At 43.2% G+C, this 24825-nt stretch overlaps 1 protein-coding gene across 1 annotated transcript in view; it reads left to right on the forward strand.

Moving 5' to 3' along the window:
• The window catches only part of POLN (DNA polymerase nu), a 170014-nt gene that overhangs the window by 84854 nt on the left and 60335 nt on the right, over positions 1 to 24825 (forward strand). The window contains exon 15 of the mRNA XM_032135450.2: positions 551 to 616. Within this exon, the coding sequence (XP_031991341.1) occupies positions 551 to 616 (66 nt within the window). The remainder of the gene's footprint in view (positions 1 to 550; positions 617 to 24825) is intronic.

Genomic DNA, 24825 nt, shown 5'->3' on the forward strand with positions numbered 1-24825 from the left:
ATCTAATATTCTTGAAACTATGAGCCATGATATTGGCATCATTTACGTCCCCTTGCAGCATAGGTTGATGTTATGCCTTGAAACCCTCTGTTTATGAGGAAGCTCTAGCTGACCTGCTTTCACATCCACGATTGCATCTCTGTTCTGGACTCATTTGAGAAGATGTTACTGTTCAGACTTGAGGAGTCTGCAGTCAAGAGATGTTCTGTGACTCTGCGTCTGTGACGCACAGTCCCACCTCGAGCCCACACCAAGCTCCCCACAGCCCAACAGCCCTTCCTCTCCCCATGCACGGGATTTGTAAGTGACATAAAGTCTTATGGCAGTTCCTACAGGGGTTAGGGGGAAACCTCCTTCTTCACCCTTCCCTGATCACATGTCAGGAGTTTTGTAACCCCAAGGACATTTCAGGGTTGGAAGTTTAGGGCCAGCAGCTTGTTGGCCTCTGGAGGAGCAGCGTGTATCGTATGTTGTGAGTGGAGGCTCCGCCACATTCTTAACTTCACACAGCATTGCCAGAGTTTACACTGATTCTTTTTAACTAATAAAGGGCTCCATTTCCTCTACATGGAATCAGACTGGAACTGTGACTGGAAGACTTTCAGCCAAGCATCCTGTAAGTTGTTTAAACAACTGTCTTTGTTAAACGCCATTTTCCTGCCTTGCTATTGAAGTTTTGTCTCCATATGTGTTTGCCTGTACACTTTCTGTTTCCAAGAGGGGACTTCAAACTGATATGTTGTGTTTTATTCTGTTTATTCTGAGAACATAGCAGGAGAACAAGACAGATGGGTTCTCTTCTCGTGAAGTGCTGAGTTAGCAAAAGGGGGGCTTCACACCCAGAAACCCATGCACTCCAGTGTGCGGGCAAAAAGGACACCCCTACCCCATCTTCCTTTTCAGATTTGTGCCAGACAGGTGGCTTCTGATTTCCAGAAATGTGTGGAAATACCTGATGCTATGATGAACAGCTTCATTTTTTGGTGGTTGTTGAAGCTATATCTCTGATGAAAAAAAAAGACAGCTGTAAATTCTCTTGAACTTATGATGCAACTTGCATCACACTTAAAGCAATTAACTTTCTAAATGGCTCTGTATTCTGAACTACAAAAGACTCATGATTAATTTCTCATTATAGAAAATTCCTTAGATACAGAAAAGAAATAAAAATAATAATAAGTCACTTGTTATCCACCATGCAGAACTGTGGGGTCTATCTTTCCACACTTTTTGCTAAGCACATATATTTATAAAATACAATTTTTTAAGCCGGGCGCGGTGGCTCATGCCTGTAATCCCAGCACTTTGGGAGGCTGAGGTGGTGGATCATGAGGTCAGGAGTTCGAGACCAGCCTGGCCAATATGGTGAAACCCCGTCTGTACTAAAAATACAAAAATCAGCTGGGCGTGGTGGCGGGTGCCTGTAGTCCTAGCTACCAGGGAGACTGAGGCAGGAGAATGGTGTGAACCCAGGAGGTGGAGCTTGCAGTGAGCCGAGATCACACCACTGCACTCCAGCCTGGGTGACAGAGCGAGACTCTGTCTAAAAAATAAATACAATTCTTTTCTACAAAAATAAAGCCATGCTATTTTATATTATGCTTTCTTATTTTAACATCTCTTGATATCATTCTACATTAATAAATATTGATTTGAATCTATATTTAAATTTAAATATATGAATTAAATATGTGAATTATTTAAGTACACATATATATATAAATATGAATATGTATTTATGGTAAAGAAATACAAGTATGTGGAGGTTTAAAGAATGAGCAAATGTTAGTCATCTCTCCCTTTCCTCTGTAACATGTGTCTGTCCTGTGGGTTCCCTCCATTAATGGTCAGGCCTTCACCCAGGCATTTGCATAGATGGTGTACTGAGTGTGTGCAGGCAGAGGGACACACTCGGGTGACTGTGTGAGGAAGAGGAAGAGAGGCTGGGATGAGGTGAGTTTGCGCTGATCGTGTGGCCTCTTGGGTGCATGGACACCCACTCTTGGTCAGTCAGCTCTCGGGCTGCCAGCTCTCTCTGGCCTTGCACTTTAGGGAGCTCTTCTGGGGTCTTTATCTAGCAAAGAGTGGTAGTAATAGCAATAGTAATGCGAATACCAATACCAGCCCCAATATCCATATGAATACCAGTGCCATCTCCTCTGAATGCAGGCACTGCTGCCACGTTACCCTTGGGCTAATTTCTCAACCAACCACAGCTGCTGTAGTTTCTCTTGGTTGAGACTTCTTATCTAGGAGTTATTTAGGAATTCTGCTGAGAAACTTTTTGTGGAGGTCCTTGCTTTTGTTTTTATGGAGTTATAAGTTTCCTTTTCCATTACATTTTCAGTAAACTCTTGCTGTGTTTTATTCTCTTCCAGAAATTTCTGAAGGGTCTGGTTTGTGAGTAGCACTCCTCCCAGGTTCTCAGTGAAGCTCTAATTTTACCTATTTATTTTTCTGTTATTTCAGTTGAACTTTTGGAAAGATGAGATGTAAACATAACATGTGCATTCAGCCATGACCTTTAACTGCAAGTTTGTGTCATCATTTTAACAGCTGCATTGTATTCCATTTAATGGCTGCCCCCATTGATGGTCATTTAGATTGTTTGCAGTTTTAATTATTTTATAGAAATACCATAAACATACTTGTACTTTATCATAGCAATACCATACCAACTTCAATAGCAATACCATAACCAATACCATAAACATTTTTGGTACTTTTTTTCTGTTGATTTCTATAGCGTAAATTCCTAGAGATAGAATTTCTGAGTCACAGTATATATGTATTTTTAAGGCTTTATGTTGCCAAATTCGCCTCTCCGTCAAAAATAACATTCCCACCACATAGTGTGTGAAATGCTTGGTCCCTTAATCCTTGCCAACACAAGGAGTTTTCATTTTTATTACTTTCCTGACTCATTTTTTTAATTTCCATTTCTTTAAATATTTGTTGAGGTTGACTACATGAAACAATTATTCTTCTTTGAATTGCCTGTTCATGTCATTTGCCCATTTCTCTGGAGGGTGTTTATTTTTTCCTATTGGTATGGAAAAGCTCTTTATATAATAAAGATTAACCCTTTATAAAATGTTGAATTGTTTTCCTCCAATTTTCTTTTGTCTTTTAACTTTTAAGATATATATTCTGGTTTGCCATACTTAAAATGGCTTTTTTTTTTTTTTTTGAGACGGAGTCTCGCTGTCACCCAGGCTGGAGTGCAGTGGCACAATCTCAGCTCATTGCAAGCTCTGCCTCCTGAGTTCACGCCATTCTCCTGCCTCAGCCTCCCGAGTAGTTGGGACTACAGGCGCCCACCACCACACCTGGCTAATTTTTTTGTATTTTTAGTAGAGATGGAGTTTCACCGTGTTAGCCAGGATGGTCTCGATCTCCTGACCTTGTGATCCTCCCACCTTGGCCTCCCAAAGTGCTGGGATTACAGGCATGAGCCACTGCACCCGGCCTTAAAATGGCTTTTTAAAATTATACAAATAACGGCCAGGCGCGGTGGCTCACACCTGTAATCCCAGCACTCTGGGAGGCCGAGGTGGGTGGATTAAGAGGTCAGGAGATCGAGACCATCCTGGCTAACACAGTGAAACCCCGTCTCTACTAAACATACAAAAAAAATTAGCCAGGCATGGTGGCGGGCACCTGTGGTCCCAGCTACTGGGGAGGCTGAGGCAGGAGAATGGCGTGAACCTGGGAGCAGAGCTTGCAGTGAGCCGAGATCGCGTCACTGCACTCCAGCCTGGGCGACAGAGCGAGACTCTGCCTCAAAAAAAAAAAAAAAAAATTATACAAATGACATGATATTTCTAAAGAATTCAAACAATAGATAAAAATGTAAATAACAAAGTAAAAAGTCACTCAAAACTCCATATCTCCCCAATAGCCATCTTTAACATTTTGGTAACCGTCCTCTAATTTATCTCTTTATGCACACACACATTTACATAAATGGGATCACATTATATATGTTGTTTTTATTGTAGACACTTCTCTCACACCTACATACCTCAGCCCTCCACCCTCAATCCCAGTGCTCTTGGTAGCCCATGATAGCAGCCTAGAGCTTGTATATCCATATTTTCCTTCTGACTTATTATGCAATCTCATATAGGCCCATATATATCTGTACATATACACAGAGAGACATGTACTTTGTCATTATTTATTTTACAGATTCAGAATTTTCCTTTCCTGCCTCTTGCTTTTTGCTCTCAGCAACAGCTTGTGGGGATCCCTGCAGCTCACCTGACAGAGGCCTGTCCCACTCTAGCTATGTGTGTTCCACACATGGGTGTGTTGTGCAGTTGCCCTCTGAAAGTAAAGCTGCAGTGAATGCCATGCACGTATGTCCCGTTATATTGGTACTTGTATTTTTGTGGGACAGATTTTCAGGTATGGAATTACTGAGTAATTACTGTACTGGGTACAGAGGATGTTACATTTTTACTTTTAGTAGCTTTTATTAGATTGCCTTCCAAAATGCTTTCAGCCCATCTCTGCCCTGAGCAATGTGTGGCAGAGCTTTCCCCACTCTCTATGGTGACTTTCTCCTCTACTGACATCCCTCATTGTTTCTGTCTTAGTGTCATCTTAGACAGGCTGTCCTCAGCTCCAAGATTATTTAAATACTCACCTCTGTTTTCTGATAGAACATTTGTGCTTCCATTTTTTTACACATAAAACTTGAATCCAGCTGCACATTATTTAAGAAAATACTATGTAGGTTACATGATAATGCCATAAAATGGCTAGAATTTCAATTACTTTTTTTTGCTTAAAGTGCACAAAATACAGTTGACTAATATTTTTAAAAATCAGATTATTAGCCTGGGCAGCATAGCAAGACCCCATCTCTACATAAATTTTAAGATGTTTTAAATTAGCTGAGAATGGTAGCTACTTGGGAGGCTGAGGCAGGAGGATCACTTGAGCCCAGGAGTTTGAGGCTGCCATGAGTTGTGATCGCATCACAGCACTTCACCCTAGGTGACAGAGCAAGATCTTGTTTCCTAAAAAAAAAAAAAAAAAAAAAAAAATCAGACCAGGTATAATGGCTCATGTCTGTAATCCTAGCACTTTAGGAGTCTGAGGTGGGCAGATCTCTTGAGATCAGGAGTTCGAGACCAGGCTGGACAACATGGTGAAACTCATCTCTCCCCACAATACAGAAAATTAGATTAGCTGGGCATGGTGGTGCACGCCTATGGTCCCAGCTACTCAAGAGGCTGAGGTGGGAGGATTGCTTGAGCCCGAGAGGAGGAGGTTACAGTGAGCTGAGATCACACCACTGCACTCCAGCCTGGTGACAGAGTGAGATCCCACCTCAAAAAAAAAAAGAAAAGAGAATTAGGTTTAGGTTATAGCTGGTTTCAGTATTTTCAGAAAGCTAATTTTCTCACACACACCCCCTCCTGAGAGAAAGTTACTGCCTCTGGTCCTTTATCTGGAAATAAAAAAGGAAGGAAAAAAGAGTCATTGCTACCAGTTGTGCAAAAGTATCCTTGTGTCTCTTTGTAATATCTCCCTCCCCACTCCTCAACTTTTACCCATGTCCTTGGCAACCACTGACTTGCTGTTTGCAGTTTCTGGAAACCTCTGTGAATGGAGCCACACAGCATGGACTCCTCCTGTCGGACTCCTTTCATAGCATTGTTACTATGAGCTTCAGCTACGTTGCTCTGTGTTTCAGTAGCTCATTTCTTTTTATTGCTCAGTCGTGTTCCATGGACTCTGTGTACCCCACTTTGTTTATCAGTTCACCTGTTGATCAATATTTGGGTCCTTTCCAGTTTGGGGATATTACTCAGTTTGGGATATTACTACACACATTCACTGCATGTCCTTGCATGGATAGATACTTTTTTTCTCTTGGTTAAATACCAAAGAGTCAAGTAGGTAGTCATACAGTAGGTGTAGGTTTCACTTTTTAACCAACTGCCAAACTGTTTTTCCAGAGTGGTTATACCATTTGACATTCCTACCAGCAGTGTATGAATTCTACTTCTTTTACACTCCCAGCAGCATTTGATCTGGCCGGTCTTTCTAATTTGAGCCATTCCTCTAGATGTATTGTGGTGTCTCACTGCAGTTTTCATTGCATTACCCTAATCACTACTGCTGAGAGTCCTTCCATGTGTTAATTTGCCAGTCATTTTTCTTTTCAGGGAAGCATCTAGTCAGATCTTCTGCGTATTTTAAAGGGACTGCTTATTTTCTTATCATTAAGTTTTGAGAGTTCTGTATATATTCTAGATACAAGTCCTTTATCAGGTATATTCTTGGCAGATATCTTCTTCCAATCTGTGGCTTGTCTTCTTTTGACACCATCTTTTGAAGAGCAGAAGTTTTAAGTTTCAATGAATTCTGATTTATCAATGAGTTCTTACATGGATCATGCTTTTGATATTGTATCTAAGAAACCTTTGCCTAAACCAAGATCACAAGTGTTTTTTCTACATTTTTTTCTAGACATATTATAGTTTTGGGCTTTACATTCAGAGCTATGAGCCATTTTGAATTGACTGTTGTGTATGGTGTAAAGTAAGTGTTTAACATCATCTTTCTTACAAGTGGACTCCAGTTGTCCCAGCACCGTTTCTTGAAAAGACCATCTTTCCCCCCCCCATTTAATTACCTTGGTGCCTTTGTCTAAAATACATTTACTATCAATATAAGGGTTTAATACTATACTCGGAACTCGGTCTAGTTGAGCGATATACCTACCATTACCAGCAATGCATTGCCTTTATTACTGTAGCTTTTGAGTAAGGTTTTAAATGGGGGCATGTAAGTCCTCCAACATTGTTTTAAAAAAAAATGGTTATTTTGGGTCTTTGGTCTTTTGCATTCCCATATGAACCTTAAAATCAGCAGTTTGTCAATTTTTACAAAAAAGCCTGCTGAGATATTCATTGGGATTACCTTGAATCGAAAACTCAATCTGGGGAGAATTGACCACTTTATTTTGATAAAATAACCTTTTTTATCACTGGTATTGTTCTCTGCTTTGAAATCTATTTTGTCCAATATTAAAATATTAATTTAATATTAGCTAATAAAATGTTAGAATAATTTTGGAAATAATACAATTAATAAAAATATAATTTAATATTAATGTTAAATAACCACTCCAGTTTTCTTTGAATATTAGCATGGTATTTTCTATTCTTTTACTTTTAAACTATTTGTGTGTGTGTGTGTGTGTGTGTGTGTGTGTGTATGTGTCTCTCTCTCACTTCTTTTTTTGTTTTTTGTTTTTTGTTTTCTGTTTTTGTTTTTGTTTTTGTTTTTGAGACAGAGTCTCACACTGTTGCCCAGGCTGGAGTGCAGTGGCGTGATCTTGGCCCACTGTAACCTCTGCCTCCCGGGTTCAAGCAATTCTCCTGCCTCAGTCTCCTGAGTAGCTGGGATTACAGGAGCCCACCACCACGCCCAGCTAATTTTTGGTATTTTTAGTAGAGATGGGGTTTCACTCTGTTGGCCAGGCTGGTCTCAAAATCCTGACCTCGTGATCCGCCGGCCTCGGCCTCCCAAAGTGCTGGGATTACAGGTGCGAGTCAACGCGCCCGGCCCTCTCTCTCTCTTTTTAGACACAGGTCTCACTCTGTTGCCCAGGCTAGAGTACAGTGGTGTAATCATAGCTCACTGCAGCCTCCAACTCCCAGGCTCAAGTGATCCTTCTGCCTCATCCTTCAGAGTAGCTAGGACCACAGATGTATGCCACTGGGCCTGGCTAACTTCTTAATTTTTTTTAGAGATGGGTCTTGCTATCCTATATCCTTTAGGCCGGGAGTTTAAGATCAGTCTGGGCAACATAGATTTCAATAATAAGAAAAATCCTATCTACCCATGTAGTTACTGTTTCCAGTGCTCTCATTTCCCTGTTTACAACCAGATTTCTTTTTGGCATCATTTTCCTTCTGCCTAAAGGACATCCTTTAACATTTCCTGCATTGTAGGTCTGCCATTGATGAATTCCCCTGGCTTTTGTAGGTCTGGAAATGTCTTCGTTTCATCTTTGGTTTTGTTTTTTGTTTGGGGTTTTTGTTTGTTTGTTTTTGAGATAGGGTTTCACTCCTGTCACCCAGGCTGGAGTGCAGTGGTGCGATCTCAGCTCATGGCAACTTCTGCTTCCCAGGTGCAAGCAATTCTCCTGCCTCAGCCTCCCAAGTAGCTGGGACTACAGGCGCATACCACTGCGCCCAGCTAATTTTTGTATTTTTTGTAGAGATGGGATTTCACCATGTTGCCCAGGCTGGTCTTGAACTCCTAAGCTCAAGCCATCTGCCTGCTTCAGCCTCCCAAAGTTCTGGGATTACAGGCCCACATCCAGCCTGTAACAGTGACAGGTCACCACGCCCAGCCCTCACCTTTGGTTTTTGAAAGTTATTTTTGCGAGGTGTAAAATTCTCAGTTAAAAGGTTTTTTTTCAATACTTTAAAGATGTTACTTTCTTCTCACATTGTTTGATAGGAAGTCTTTCATCACTATCTTCATATAATGTGTCTTTTTTCTTTACTGCTTTTACCTTATCACCATTTTTGAAAAATTTGATTACAATATAGCATCATGTTTCTTGTATTTGGGATTCATTTAGTTCCTTGGATCTTTGGTTTATGGTTTTCATCAAACCTGAAAACGTATTGGTGATTATTTATTCACATACTTTTTTTTGAGGGGGGGTGGGGGACAGAGTCTCACTCTGTCACCCAGGCTGGAGTGCCGTGGCACAATCTCGGCTCACTGCAACCTCCGCCTCCTGGGTTCAAGCAATTCTTCTGCCTCAGCCTCCTGAATAGCTGAGATTACAGGTGTGTGCCACCATGCTCAGCTAATTTTTGTATTTTTAATAGAGACAGGGTTTTGCCATGTTGGTCAGGCTGGTCTCAAACTCCTGACCTCGTGATCTACCCGCCTCGGCCTCCCAAAGTGCTGGGATTACAGGCATGAGCCACTGCACCCGGCCTATTCACACACTTTTTTGGGCCTCCTTTTCTCTCCTCTCCATCAGGGACTCCACTTACAATTACATATATTAGGTCAATTTGTCCCATAGCTCACTGAATTTGTCCATAGCTCACTGAAACTCTCTTTTATTCTTTTCCTTGGATTTTTTTCTGTTTCAATTTGGATAGTTTCTATTGCTATATTGTCTAGTTCACTGATTGCTCTAGTTCAATATTTGCTTTATTAGAACCTCAGTCTGGTGTCCTCCTAGATATTCCCTGTACTTCCTCTAGCATAGTGCCCGTTATACTGTGTTATAACATCCTGCACTTCTGTTCACCTCACTGGATTGTAAATTCCATGAGAATGGGAGCCTTTTCTGTGTGCTTCACTGACATTTCCCCAAGCCTGGCTCTGTACCTGGAATGCAGTAGGCACCAAGTGTGTATTGAATGAAAAACTGGGCCGGGCATGGTGGCTCACGCCTGTAATCCCAGCAGTTTGGGAGGCCGAGGCAGGCAGATCACCTGAGGTCAGGAGATCGAGACCAGCCTGACCAACATGGAGAAACCCCATTTCTACTAAAAATTCAAAAATTAGCTGGGCGTGGTGGTGTGCACCTGTAGTCCCAGCTACTCGGGAGGCTGAGGCAGGAGAATCGCTTGAACCTGAGAGGCACAGGTTGCAGTGAGCAGAGATCACACCATTGTATTCCAGCCTGGGCAACAAGAGTGAAACTTTGTCTCAAAAAAAAAAAAAAAAAAATGGAAGAAAAGAAAAGAAAAACTGATGTCTGATCTACTGTTGAATTGTCTTTCAGTGTCTCAAAATCATTTGGTTTGGGGTCATGATCAGTATTATGGCCTGTTGACAATGTGGGCCAAGCCTGTTCTCCATGCTGGACTGTCACCCTCTTCACTCTGGGCATGAATTAATTGGTCATGGAGTCTTGTTTTTCTAAATCCTCCTCTTTCCCCAACTCGGATACTTAGGGATCATCTTGTCAATCATTGTTTTGAAAGACCCTCTTAGAACTGTCATTTTTTACGAAGGCCTTCTCGTGGGAAGGTGTTGAGGACCTTTGTTCTCGTTGCACTGCCAGGAGCCACATTCTTAAATCTAATACCTCCTTATCACACGTGGCTTTGAGGTCTCTCCTAATGTTTCTACATCAATAGAGCCAGTTTTTGTCAATGTCCTCATTTCACTACAGTGCCACTCACGATACTGGCTCAGAATTTATCAACATTATGTAATTCAAAATATCTGACCTTTCACATTGTATTCTTATGAATTCTTTAGTATCTTGAGGTCTCATTTTTCTTGCAGCTTAGTATTTAATTTTTTAAAATGTTATAGCTGTATTAATTGGAAATGTTAAAATCTAGGGATTATTTAGCTGGATATTTGCTTTGGTTTCTTGGTTGGTGAGTTTTTCTCCCCCTTAGTTTTTTTTATTTTCCTAAATATATGCTCACTGTTGCCTTAGCATGTTGGTACTAGCTTTTTAGTATCTAGCTGGGATGGAGCCAAATTAACATTTTGTCCTATGGTGATAATACTTTGATATAATTTGTTTCCTTGATTCCTCATGCTCTCGCCTGCCTTCAAGCCATTGCTGTTATTACCTCTGTCGAGATACTTTTTATGACCCTAGATCCATGAACACATCTTTCAGCCCAGCTGTCTTGGCCTGGCTGCTGCCCGTTAGTTCTTCTGGTTTCAGTGCAGGGGACATGTCCTCAAAAGCCTTGTTCAACCCCCTGCCCCTATCTGCCTGCCCCTCCCCACATCAGAGCTCAGTGAGATACCCCTTTTCCTAGTAACAAGCTATGGAGCCCGATACAGTGATGTGTGTATTCATCATTCAGCTTAAAAGCTTCAACGTTACTTGAGTACTTTTGTTGTTGTTGTTGAGATGGACTTTTGCTCTTGTTGCCCAAGCTGGAGTGCAACGGCGCAATCTTGGCTCACTGCAACCTCCGCCTCCCAGGTTCAAGCAATTCCCCTGCCTCAGCCTCCCAAGTAGCTGGGATTACAGGTGTGCGCCACCACGCCTGGCTAATTTTTTGTATTTTTAGTAGAAACGGGGTTTCGTCATGTTAGCCAGGCTGGTCTGGAACTCCTGACCTCAGGTGATTCGCCTGCCTCAGCCGCTCAAAATGCTGGGATTACGGGTGTGAGCCACCATGCCCAGCCTACTTGACAACATTTAAAGCCCCTGCTAATCCTTTCCCAAGTGTGTTCTTCCCAATTCAGCTCCCTTTTCTATTCTACATTTAGTCTTTGTCATCCCATTTTAATGCTTGCATTTATTTATTTATTTATATTTTCTTAAATATATATATTTCCTGAAATGATAGATTGTATTTTTTTTGCTATTTTGAAGTTTATATAAATTATAGCATATTGTACTTATAAATTCACTGTTTTCATTCAACATTATGTTTTTGAGATTTATCTGTGTTGACAGACGTAGCTCTAAATTATTCATCTTGGCTGCTATATAGTATGTCATTGTACAGATATACTAGGTTGTTTCCAATATTTCACTATTAAAAACAATGCTGCAAGAAAAAAAGTAAATGCTGGGAAGAATATTTTTGAACATGTGCAAGGGTTTCTCTAGCACCTCACCAGTATTGCCTGACGATAGGACATGCTGGTATTCAACTCTCCTGACATCACTAAACACCCTCCAAATGAGTGGACCGACTCACATTCTCACCTGCAGTGTGATAGAGACCTCATCGCCCTACAGACCACCGCACTTGGTATTACCACATTTTTAAGTTTTTGCCAATTTGATGAGTGTGGATTAATATCTTATTGTGACTTAATTCACATTACTTTAATTACTAATGAGGGTCAGTGTATTTTTATGTTTATTTGTCTTTTGAGTTTTTTTCAGTGACTCACTTGTTTCTCTCTCTTGCCCATTTTCAGTTTAGTGGTTTGTCTTTTTCTTATTAATTTGTAAAAGTTCTTTATGTATTATGAATACTAGTCTCTTGTGCACTTATATAAATATCTTCTCCCACTCTGTGGTTGGTTTGTTTTTCTCAGATTGGATTCTATGTCTTTGATTTACAGATTTTTAAAAAATATTGTCAAATTTGTAGTCTTCTCCTTTAAGGTTTATACCTCTCTGTGTCTCGTTTAAGGAACCCTTTCTTACTTGGAGATCATAAAGATACTCAAATTCTCTTTTTTTTTTCGCCTATAGTGTGTTCTATGATAGCAAATTCTCTCTTAATAAAGTTACTTTTTACATTGGGTCTTTAATTCCCTTGGAATTTGTTTTTATTTAGGTCTGAGGTAGCAATCTGAGTATTTTTCCATTTAGGCAACTGTTTGTTATAACTATTGTTATTGTAAGAACTACAGTAATTTGTAATGCCTCTGTCATTTGTGAATTTTGACAAATGCGTGGGCCTGTTTCTAGGCTCTCGATTCTGTGCCTTTGGTCTATTTCCATATTCTTACCACTCTTAACTTCCTATAGTTTCATTACAGATGTGTGATGTGTATTCCCAGAGTGTTGACTACCTAACATGGTCATCGTTCCATTGCTAGTGATTGCCTTCCCTCTACTGTAGGCCCCTTGAATTTTTTCAATATTTTATTCCAAGAAACAAGCACAGTGTCTACCAATTGATAGGTAATCCCTAAATGTTATTGAAGGAAAGAATAAAACCAGGGACTTACATCTTAGTTATCGAGTGCTAAATATAGCTAACTGATTATGGGGTGGGGGGGCAATTTTTAAGGAAAAATACATAGCATTCATTCTTACAGCCTATATTCACTAGGTAAAGGAATTTCCTCCAGTAGTTTGTATGTTATTTAAATATTAATTATTTGTAGGTTATGTGTTTGAAGAACTAGCATTTTTCATAATAGCTGGCACGTGGCAGGATTTTGATGAATACAATGAATGAATTCGTCTAGTTAACAAAAGAGTCTTCTTAAGAATATTTTTAGGGCCAGGGGCGGTGGCTCACTCCTGTAATCCCAGCACTTTGGGAGGCCAAGGCAGGCAGATCACAAGGTCAGGAGTTCAAGACCAGCCTGGCCAACACAGTGAAACCCCGTCTCTACTAAAAATACAAAAATTAGCCGGGCGTGGTGGCACATGCCTGTAGTCCCAGCTACGTGGGAGGCTGAGGCAGGAGAATCATTTGAACCCAGGAGGTAGAGGTTGTGGTGAGCCGAGTTCGCGCCACTGCACTCCAGCCTGGGTGATAGAGCGAGACTTCATCTCAAAAAAAAAATTTTAACAGTGAATATGTATTTTATAAAAGACCCTTTTTACAACTTTAAGGAAAGTTATTAGTTGTTCAAAATAATATATGATATTTTGAAGACAGATATTAAGTTCCCATGGGCAATGTATTACCACCTGAAGTTCCTGGGTATAAGTTGCACTTTAGTTTTGAAGGACATCTGGGTTGTTTCCAGTTTTGGGTTGTTCAGATAAGGTTGCCATAGACATTCATATACAGGTTTTTGTGTGTACTTGTCTTTATTTTTCTGGGATAAGTGTGCACAAGTCAATTGTTGGATCATATATTTTTAATTATATTGCTTAATTCTATATGCTAATATTTATTAAAGGTTTTTGTGTGTATGTTTATGAGGAATATTAATCTGTCTTCATCTGGTTTTGGTTTCAGGGTACTACTAGTTTCATAAAATGAACTGGGAAGTGTTCCTTCCTCTTGTACTTTTTGGGAGATATCATGTGGAATTGGTGTTAATTCTCCTTTAAATATTTGATAGAATCCTCTAATGAAATCATCTAGGCCTAGATATTTATTTTTGGGGAGTTTTAAAATTATGAGTTCAAGTTCCTTAATAGTTATACAGTTGCTCATATTATCTCATTCATATTTGGTGAATTTCAGTTGTTTATGCTTTTCGAAGAATTGGTCCATTTTGTCTAAGTTGTGAAATTCACGTGTGTGTGGTTTTTCATAACATTTCCTTATCCTTTTGATGTCTTAGGGTCTGTAGTGATATTCCCGGGTTTCATTTCTGATATTGATAATTTGTGTCTTCTCTGTTTTTTCTTTGTCAATCTACTGAGAGTTTTGTCAATTTTATTGATCTTTTCATTGATTTTCTCTACTATTTTTCTATTTTCAATTTATCAATTTCCATATTATTTCCTGTTTCTGCTTGATTTGAGTTTATTTTGCTTTTCTTTTTCTAGGCTTTTTAGGTATAAGCTTAGATTATTGCTTTGAGACTTTTTCTTTTTTCTCATGTATGCATTTTTAGTGCTATAAATTTTCCTCTCAGCACTGCTCTAGCTTTAACCCATACATTTTGACATGTTATAGTTTGTCCAAAAAAAAATTGCATCAGAGTTAAACATGCAAGGGGGAGTTTATTTAAGATTATAGCAATAGGGGAGAGAGATTGAACTCAACTCTAAATACCACACTGGCAGCTGGAGATTTATAGCCAACAGAGGGGGTGAGGGTTCAGTAGATGGAAAATTACCAAAAAAATCTTGGCTAGGTATCAAGGATGGCGGGGGTGGGGATGGGGGATAAAAAAAAAACCACAAACACGAGTTTTTGTGTGGTGTTTGGCTGGAGTAGAATAGTTATTGTCTAAAGGTTTTCTTTCTCGCTAGGCTGTCCTTTTCCTGGTCCTTTGGCTAATGAGAGCAGGCTTTTGTTAGGTTTTGTTTTTTGTTTTGTTTTGTTGTTGTTTTTATCTGTGGTTATTGGCATTTCCAGGCTACTGGCTTGTCTGGGACACATTAGGCAAAGAGAAACCTGGGACTCACCTCTGTGAGATTCTTTGGGTCCCATGGTCCCTAGCCAGTCTGCCTTATTTTCTCCACCTTTCCGAGTCTCTTATACTTGCCCAGGGTTTTAGTTGTTTCTTGGGACAGGGATAGGGAACGTGTTTACACAACCTTCCTGGAAGCAGAAGTCTCCTTATTGGCAGCTGTAATCGAACAAAATACTTGATAGCACAGGGGTAGTTTTGAGAAACCCTCCAGTGCATATTTTGTTCCCAGCACCTCTTGCTACTTAGAGACTGCCTGCCCAGTGGGGCTGAGGCCTCTGTTACTTCAGAGGGAGAGGGAGTTACAGCCGAGAATAAAGGAATCAGTGTTCAGCTCTGGCTTTCAACTAGAACTTGTGAAAGGGCACAGCAGAAACAAGGAAAGTATCGGCATGAGAGATCAAAAAGTGTTTTGTTTTGTTAATTTTTGAATTTCAGAAGCTTCCTTTTAAATATCAAGACTCAAAGCCTTGTATTTTTAGAGTTTAACATTATAAAGGAAGCCATTGAGTAGAGAGGATGCAAGAGACCCACTTCACAGGAGGGAGAGGGTACCTCCTTGGCTTGGAAGAGGTGCTGAGGGGGAGAGCATGAGAGCAGAACCAAGAGCTGAGCACACTTTGAAAGAGTCTTTGAAAGGCTCTGACTTCCTCTGGCCCCTCTGGGTTAGAAACTCTGAGTGGGGATGGAAAGCCAGAGGAGGGAATGCAGCGCCGCATAGGCTGGGTCGCAGTCTCCAGGAGTGCCATGCTGAGGGGGCCAGAAGCAGTGCTCTCCAAGGAGCCTGAGAGGGGGCTGGAAGCTCCTGTGGTCCTGGGGTCCTGCACTCCCCTGGTATGGAAACCAAGGCTGCCCATGTTTGCTGGGTTCTCGCTGGTCCATGGAGGAGAGCTGTGAGATGGACAGCCAAAGGCCAGGTCCACAGGGAGGGTGCCACTGAGCTTCAGGAGGTAGCAGTATTGCCAGAGCCAGCGCCACGGCCCAGTTGGCAGAGGACATATGCCAGATGCTGGCCATGCTGAGAGCACAGAATGCACCACAGTCCTTCATGAACACTTCACCAACAGAGCAGACAGGGCAAGGACACGGGCAGCCGAGGTCCACAAGGGCAGGGTGGCCACAGCTGGGGACACAGGACCCTCTCTTCAGGTGCCAGGGGCGTATGTAGGCTCCCAGCATCATCCACCACCCCAGATACCACCTTGGGAAGGAGCAGTGTGAGTGGAAGGAGAAGGACAGAGAGGGGAGAGCAGCTGGGCTCTGAATCCGCCAGCTGTGAATGCCACACTGACCAAGCGCTTTCCCCACATGTCTAAACTGGAGGTTAAAATACCACAATCCATGTGTTCAGGCAGACTTTCCGTTGCAGATCACAAAAAACCAAACTCAGCTGACCTAAACAATTAGGGGTATGTCTCAGCTTACCTGACCTAGAAGGCTGAAGAAGGGCTAGCTTCAGGCAAGGTTTGATCTGGCAGCCTACATTATATGGGCACACCCAGCTTCTCTCTGCCCTTTCCTCAGCCTCTCTCTTGCACAGCCTCCCCACGGGTCCCAGCAGGCCTGGGCGGTGCTTGCTGGGTTTCTCTCCAGTGGAGATGCAGAGCGCCTCATGCATCTTCACAGAAGGATGAAGAAGCGCGTCTCACAGATGCCTTGGCAAGTGTCTCCCTGTGTCTCCATGGCCTGACAATGAAGTCTGCTGGTTGGCTTAAAGGAGCGGGTGGTGGGCACCGTCATGAAGATCCGAGTGCCATTTTCTAAACAAAATGGAAAAGAAAGTATTGTGTGGCCCCAAATAGCTGTGTCCTCCACAAGTGGCAATTTTTTTTTTTTTTTTTTGAGACAGAATCTCACTCTGTCGTCCAGGCTGGAATGCAGTGGCGTCATCTTGGCCCACTGCAACCTCCACCTTCCTGGTTCAAGCAATACTCATGCCTTAGCCTCCCAAGTAGCTGGGATTATAGATGTACAACCACCATACCTGGCTAATTTTTGTATTTTTAGTAGAGATGGGGCTTTGCCATGGTGGCCAGGCTGGTCTTGAACTCCTGGCGTCAAGTGATCCACTCACCTTGGTCTCCCAAAGTGCTGGGATTACAGGCATGAGCCACTGCGCCCAGCCCAAGTGGCAAATTATTTTATTCCTGCCGTCAGCAGAAATAAGAGTTACAAATTTTAAACCTGTTCCATGCATCAATTTAACAAATCCTGGCCAGGCACAGTGGCTCACACGTGTAATCCCAGCACTTTGGGAGGCTGAGGCAGGTGGATCATGAGTTCAGGAGTTCGAGACCAGCCTGACCAACAAGGTGAAACCCCATCTCTACTAAAAATAGAAAAATTAGCCAGGTGTGGTGGTGCATGCCTGTAATCCCAGCTACTCAGGAGGCTGAGGCAGGAGAATCACTTAAACCGGCAGGCAGAGGTTGTAGTGAGCCAAGGTTGTGCCACTGCACTCTAGTCTGGGCGACAGAGTGAGACTCTGTCTCAAAATAAATAAATAAATAATCCCCTTGAATGTACCAAAAAAAAAAAAGTGAAAGAGTTATTTATTACTTACCTTTTGAGTTCTAACCAGAGCCCCAGCCACTCGTAAATTGTTATTTCCTGGAGATTCTTATAAAATTTTCTTCAGGGCACTGACTTGCACCCCAGATGAAGAGGCCTTTCTTTCCTGATGTAGTCTTTAGGCTCTGTTTTCATTAGGACCCACATACATGATATAAGTGCTATTTTGAAGTAATTCTAATCAAGGCCTTTACATTGTTGCCATGTTATTTTTCTGCTTTCCTGATGAATATTCCTCCCATATAATATAATTTAAATACCTATCAAAAGATTTATTAGCAAGGTGTTCATACACCACATAATTACTACTAAATCTGCACTATTTGAAACCAAATGAACTTTTAAAATCTTTATACTTTATTATTTTGAGTGATTTAATATCTTCCTATTTCTATCTAGAGTAAACTGAGCCATCCCCTCATTCCATCCATCACCTCGCAGTGGGAAGAGGAGCGTTCTGGTACTTTCTGTGCGTTGCCTCTTGACGGGGACATATGTAGAGCAGGTTCCACTGTGTGCAGCGCACATTGCTATTTTTTCTTCTATTCAGTTCACCTTTGAAAGTGCTGTTTGTGACCCACTAAGGAACTGGGACCTGCAGTTTAAAATGGATCATCAGGGCCAAAGGCTGGCAGGTGGAGGAGCCTGGCCTCCCTTTGAGTCACGCTGCCCAGCACAGTGACCACAGCCTTGCTGACCCCAGGGGAGCTGCGGGCCCCAGGCTCCAGCCAGCCCTGCTTGGCAGAGGCTCACGCTTCCCCCTGGGGGCCTGGCCCGTTTCCGTGGCTCCTCCCTCTCCCTACTCTGCCCTGCTGGTGACCCAGTGTGGCTCTGCCCTTCCCCTCTGAACCTGGGGCTTATTCCCTTCCGAGAGGAGGGACTCCACTCCCTCTGCCCATTCATTGTGGTCAAGGGTGCTCATCCTTGCTCCTCCGAGCCCACTGCACAAGCACCTCCTTTCCTGGCAGCTTCCACGCCTGCGCAGATGCTCACGAGTCTCAACCCTCTTCATTCAGCTTTCCTTCAGAAATCTTAGAAAAAAAAAAAAAGGCACAGTGATTTCACCTTTTTTTCTTTTTTCTTTTTTTTTTGAGACAGAGTGTCACTCTGTTGCCCAGGCTGGAGTGCAGTGGCACATTCTTGGCTCACTGTAACCTCTGCCTCCCGGATTCAGAGTAGCTCAGCCTCCCGAGTAGCTGGGATTATAGACATGCACCACTACACCTGGCTAATTTTTGTATTTTTACTAGAGACCAGGTTTCATCTTATTGGCCAGGCTGGTCTCGAACTGCTGATCTCAAATGATCCGCCCACCTCAACCTCTCAAAGTGCTGGGATTACAGGTAGGAGCCACCGCGCCTGGCTGATTTCACCATTTTTAAGCCAGATCTTTGGCTTCTCCTCTGAGCTACCCTGTGGGGGTGGTGATTCCTCAGCTCAACTGGTCACACAGGCTGGAGCCCAGGGGTCCCGGCTGGGCACCACAGCCTTTGGGCTTCCTGGTATAGCTGTCCCCACCCTGTTGCCTGCACATCTTGGTGCCAGCCTTCCAGCTCCCCACCCACCTTCCTGCTCTCATCCCTCCAGCCGGGAGTCAGAAATGCAAGCCCAGCTCCATAGCTCCAATCCCTAAAGTCTCCAGTGGCTCCCAGAGCTCTTGGGGTAACTAATGTCTGGTTTCCTCACCTGGCTCTTAGGGCTTCCTGTGGTCTGACCCCACCTGCTTCTCCAACCCCATTTCCTGTCAGTCTCCATTCATCATCATTTATTCAACAGATGTTTTCCGAACACCTGTGAGCCAGGATGTTCAGGGTGCTTGCACTGTATGGATCAAAACTCTGCCCTGGCCGGGCGCAGTGGCTCATGCCTATAATCCCAGCACTTTGGGAGGCTGAGGTGGGCGGATCACAAGGTCAGGAGTTCAAGACCAACCTGGCCAACACGATGAAACCTTGTGTCTACCAAAAATACAAAAGTTAGCTGGGCGTGGTGGCGTGCACCTATAATCCCAGCTACTTGGGAGGCTGAGGCAGGAGTATCATTTGAACCCAGGAGGAGAAGGTTGCAGTGAGCCAAGATCACACCACTGCACTCCAGCCTGGGTTACAGAGTAAGACTCTGTCCCCTCCGACCCTTCCCCCCACCGAAGAAATGCCTCTGCTCCGTGGAGGCTTGGGGATAGAGGGCATGAGACAGCCAATACGCATGTGGAATGAGAAACGATACAGAGGAGAGTGAAACGTGTGGAACATATGTAGTGGGGGGAGGATTGCCAGCCTCGGGAAAGCAGTGTTAAAGAGGCTGGGGAGGGGGCAGCCAAGCAGAAGCTTTAGTGGGTGAGGGGGCCACGGGAGTGTATCAGGGCGGAGCAGGCAGAGGGGGCTGCCCATCCAAGCCACTCAAGGGTTCCAGACCCCACATGGGGTCAGGGCCACACTGCCCTTCAGGCTGCAGGTCAGGCTCCACTAGCTGCTTAGGTCAAGTGCAGTAGCATCAGCCTGGCCCAGGTGCCATAGCAGGTGTGCTGCTGTGGCCCTCACTCTGAGCTCTGTGCCAGCTGTCCTTTTCTGTGTTTTTGTTCTGGTTTTCACTTGGATTTTTTTTTTAATCAAGAAAAATTATTTCAGGAGACCTCTGGCATTGTCTGGCAGACTCTGGAGGCAACAGAACCTTGGCTTAGGGCAGAACTGAGTTCAAATCTCAGCTCAGTCAATAGATGTGTTACTCTAGCAAGTTACTTAACTTAATGGAAACCTCACTTTTCTTATCCATGAAATGATAAAAGTAGCACCTTCTTTGCTAGGTTATTGTGAAAATTATTTATTTTTCATCTTACTCATTCAGCCACCATTTGTGAATTGCTCCTGTGTGCTGGGCTGTGTAGTAGGTGCTGGGGACACAATGAAGATGCTGTGGGCCGTGCCCCGGGAGGCTGTGTCCGGAGGGTGGAGTGCCGTGTGTCTGTTCTGCACAGCACCTCTCAGGTGCCTCACACAGCCTGGCACCCAGGAAGGCGCGTGTGGGGCGACTGCCACAGCTTTCTCAAGACAAGGAGAGCCAGCGTGCCCTCAGGCTGGCCGAGACCCTATGACTATCACTTTCCTTTGGCTTCAATCCAGGGGCTGCAAGGACATAGTCGACACATTAAAAGCAGGGCTGCCATCACCTTTTCCTTATTTCCACCACCTCCCCAGTTTGGCACCTTCCATCTGGAGCTTCAGTCAGGTAGACAGATGAAAATACCCAGGCCCACACAGTACTAGGGAGAAAAGCAACGGGCTCATGTACCTCCTGGGTGCAACCCCTTCACCCACAGCTGAAACTATTCCCTGCATAGCATTTCACTTACAGCTACTGAGATTTTCACAAACGTCACATTGTAGAATTAAAACGTCATCTCAGCACCTTGCCTTTCACCGAATGTTAAATAAAGGCTGTTAACATTCAATTTTTTTAGATCAGTTCTCTTATTTGCAAAAACATACCAAGTTCACCATGAAAACATGCTGGGGTTTGCCCTATCCCCATGGCTGGCACTTTCCCCTGCAACCACTCATGGGAGACTTGGGCTGCCCAGAGCAACCGATGAGGGCTGAGCACAGGTGCCTTCCTCTGTGGGGTTCGCCTGGGCTTATTTAACAGGCAGCTGAGAAGTGATCTCCACACACTTTGATGTCCACAGTAACAGCAGAAAATCGTATACCCTAGAGGAGATTAAAATTGTAAGAAAATTATTCCAGTTTGCTTCCATTTCCGTAGTTTGAGGAACTTAAACCAGTCATTCTGCTGTGTGATTGCGTCACTGTGTGCTCTCTCTGCTCGGCTTAGGAGACACATGGGCATGGTCTCCGCCCCCTGGACATCGGTTGGACCTGGGAGATGAGATGTTCGTGGGTGGTCAACACGAGGGGGCCAGCTTATGTAATGTAAATAACATTATTGACTCCAACAAATTAGGAGTGTGCTGGTTCTGAGGCTTTCACCTGCAGAAACATTCAGATATCACCATTTGCTGTCGGCCTGGGTGGCCAGCTCCTCGCCCGAGGAGAGTAATGGGGAGTCTAGCCCCTCCCGGCAGAGGATGCCTGCAGGTAGTGATTGCTTCTCTATTCTTCTTCCGCGAACGGTTCCCCTGCATGCCAGCACCTGGTGTTGGTCTGTGACGGCAGCCGCTTGCTAGAGTGATGTCTGACTTCGATGCTCTCATGGCCGTGTGACAACCGCGCTTTCATCCACACCCCCGGTGTGCTGGGTGACCCCCACAGGCTTCTCCCACATTCGGACTCTCACCCGGTGGGACCCAGCTTCCTCCCAGATGTTCGGACTCTTGTTAGTTGTCGCTTCCCACCACAGTGACTTTGGTCACCCTTGGTCTTTGGTAGTTCACGTGCTGTATGTGCTAATTGCTCACGTAGACACCTGTGAACATGCGTTTGCTCATGAGGCGTTAGGGACGGCACTCTGTCTGATGGCTGCTTGCATCACAGAGGCCCATAGAGAAGCACAGCAGCGTTTCATGTGTTTGGAAATGTGAACCTGTGCACCTGAACAGACATTCACAGATCTGGTTGTCGCACAGCGGCACAACCAGTGGGGAGCATTGGCCATGGAAAGCTTGGCACGGGCTGATACCTCCTCCAGAGAGGCTTGCTGAAGGCCCATGAAGGTTGGTTACAGAAGAAACACATGTGGTTTTGTGGCCGCTTCCTGTCTCCTGATTTCCTGGAACTCTGCCATGAGTGAGGCTGATTTCCCCAGCCTCACTCCTCAGGGGCCTGAAGTACTCTCTCCTTCCCTCAGAGTGCCACGGAGAGTCTCCTGTGACATGCTTTCATTTTGTTCATTTGAACCCTGCGTTATGTGACTTGTATGTGTGATACACACGTCATGACAGACAGTAACTCCCAGAAGGCCAGATTTGTGTGTGAGTTCATTTTGCATTGCTGCCCCGCCCTGGGCTGCATATTGTGGTGCTTTCTGTGTAGCGGAACGTCATCAGTATCGGGGGATGCGTGCACAAGGCACAGGCAGAAGGAAGGAGTTTAGTCAAAGGTGGCAATTTGTACATTACGTGTATTCAGTTTTTATTACTGACATGCTTTCAATGCCTCTCTGTCTCACTCATTCAGTAAACACGCACGTATCACATACTTTCTATGTGTGAGGTGCTCCTGGAAGGGGGGATCCAGGTCCCCAGCTGTTCAATGTTGTGATCAGTACTTGGTCTGAACTGAGAGATGTCAAGGATGCTCTTCAGAGCACTGTGACAGACCCCCAGCCTGCTTGATTAGGGAGCTAGAGGACGTTTCTTCCTTAAGGAAAGGAGGAAGTCTGCTTGTGTGCAGATTTGAAGGATGAGGAGAAGTCGTGGTATCAAAAAGGTGGGAAGGTTAAAACAATAACGAGATCCCACTACATACCTATTAGAACAACTAAGATCAAAAAGCAAACAAACAAACAAAAAAACCCTTACATTATTAATTGGTGAGGGTGTGGAGCAACAGGCACTCGTTCATTGGTGGTGGGAATGAAAAATGGTACGGCCACTTTTCAAGTTTGGCAGTTTCTTTCAAAACTAAATGCCATATGATCCAGCCATTACACACCTAGGCATCCACCAAATTAATCTGAAAACTTATGTCCACACAAGAACCTGCACAGAAATGCTTATGACATCTTTATTCATAATCACCAAAAACTGGAAGCAACCAAGATGTCTTTTTAGAGGTGAATAGATAAATAAACTGTGACACATTCATACTGAGAAATATTATTCAGTGATAAAAAGGAATAAGCTATAAAGCCATAAAAAGGCATGGGTGAATCTTAAATGCATATTGCCAAGTGAAATAAATCAGTCTGGAAAGGGTACATACCGTACAATTCCAAATTATGTGACATTTTGGAAAAGGTAAAACTGTAGAGACAGTAAACAGATTAGTGGTTTCCAAAAGTTCAGAGCTGGGACTTGGGGATGAGGCTGGATAAGTAAAGCTCCGGGGACTGTTTAGGTAAAACTATTTTGTATGATACTATGATGGTGGATAGCTGACACTATGCATTTGTCAAAACCAATAGAATGTACAACAGCAAGAGTGAATTATAATGTATGTAAATTTTTAAAAGTCATTTATGAAGTCGGGGGATCTCAGGATGGGAGACAGAATGTGACATACCAATCTAATTATATTATATTAAATTTGTGTGAAACAACCTCACTGGGGAAAGTTGTTGGGGGGCAGGTGGGAGAAAAAAGATGCTGACGTGAAACAAATGGAGTCTTAAAGACAAAAGACAGAAGCAACTGAACACAATTATTGCACTCTAGTTGATAAAGTTGTTTTCCACAGGGGTACAGGTGAACAATTCTGCTACCACTATGTACATATACTGGAATTAAACATGCATTATTTGTCTGTCTATACCTGCTTTATTTCACTTAGCATAATGGCCTTCAGGCTCATCTATGTTGCTGCAAATGACAGGATGTCATTCTTTTTATAGCAGAATAGTATTTCATTGTGTATATTTACCACATTTTCTGTATCTATTCACCCATTGATGGGCACTTAGGCTGATTCCATATCTTGACTGTTGTGAACGGGGCAGCAGTAAACATGGGAGTACAGATACTTATTTGTCATACTGATTTCCTTTCTTTTCCATATATCCCCTGCAGTGGAATTGCTGGATCATATGGCATTTTAATTTTTCTTTTTTTGAGGAAACTCCATACTGTTTTCCATAGTGGCTGCACTAATTTACTTTCCCACCAACAGTGTACCAGAGTTCCCCCTTTCTTTGCATTATTGCCAGCATGTTGTTTTTTTTTTTGCCATTTTTTATAATAGCCATGTAAATTTACGTCAGGCTGGCCTCAAACTCCTAGGCACAAGTGATCCTCCTGCCTTGGGTTCCCAAAGTGCTGGGATTACAGGTGTGATCCACTGTGCCCAACCACAGGCTATTTTTATATTTCATATTCTACCATTTCAAATAAGATGCAAAAGGCTTACAAAAGCCATTGAACTCAGAAAAGCTGATTTATTATATTTACCCGGATATTGACCGTTTCTGTTGCTCATCTTTCATTCCTGAAGTTCTGGGTTTCCCTTTGGAAGCAATTCCCTTCAGCCTGAAGAATTTCCTGTAGCATTTCTTTTAGAGCAGGTCTGCAGATGACAGAGTACTTTAATTTTTATTCATCTGAGAATGCCTTTAACTCACCTTCATTCCTGGAGGATAGAATAAAGAGCTCTGAGTTGGCAGTTCTTTCAGTCTGTGGAAGTTGTGGCTGTATTGTCATCTGGTCTGCATGGTCCCTGGTAGGAAATCTGCAGTCACTCACATTGCTGTTCCTCAGCATGAAAAGTATCATTTTACCCTGGCTACTTTCAACATTGTTTTTAAATCACAGTTTTTTCAGCAGTTTGATTATGATGTTTCTGGGCCTGGTTATCTTTTAATTTACCATATTTAGGGTTG

Source organism: Hylobates moloch, unplaced genomic scaffold (genome assembly GCF_009828535.3).
Source record: "Hylobates moloch isolate HMO894 unplaced genomic scaffold, HMol_V3 SCAFFOLD_17, whole genome shotgun sequence".
Classification (NCBI taxonomy): domain Eukaryota; kingdom Metazoa; phylum Chordata; class Mammalia; order Primates; family Hylobatidae; genus Hylobates; species Hylobates moloch.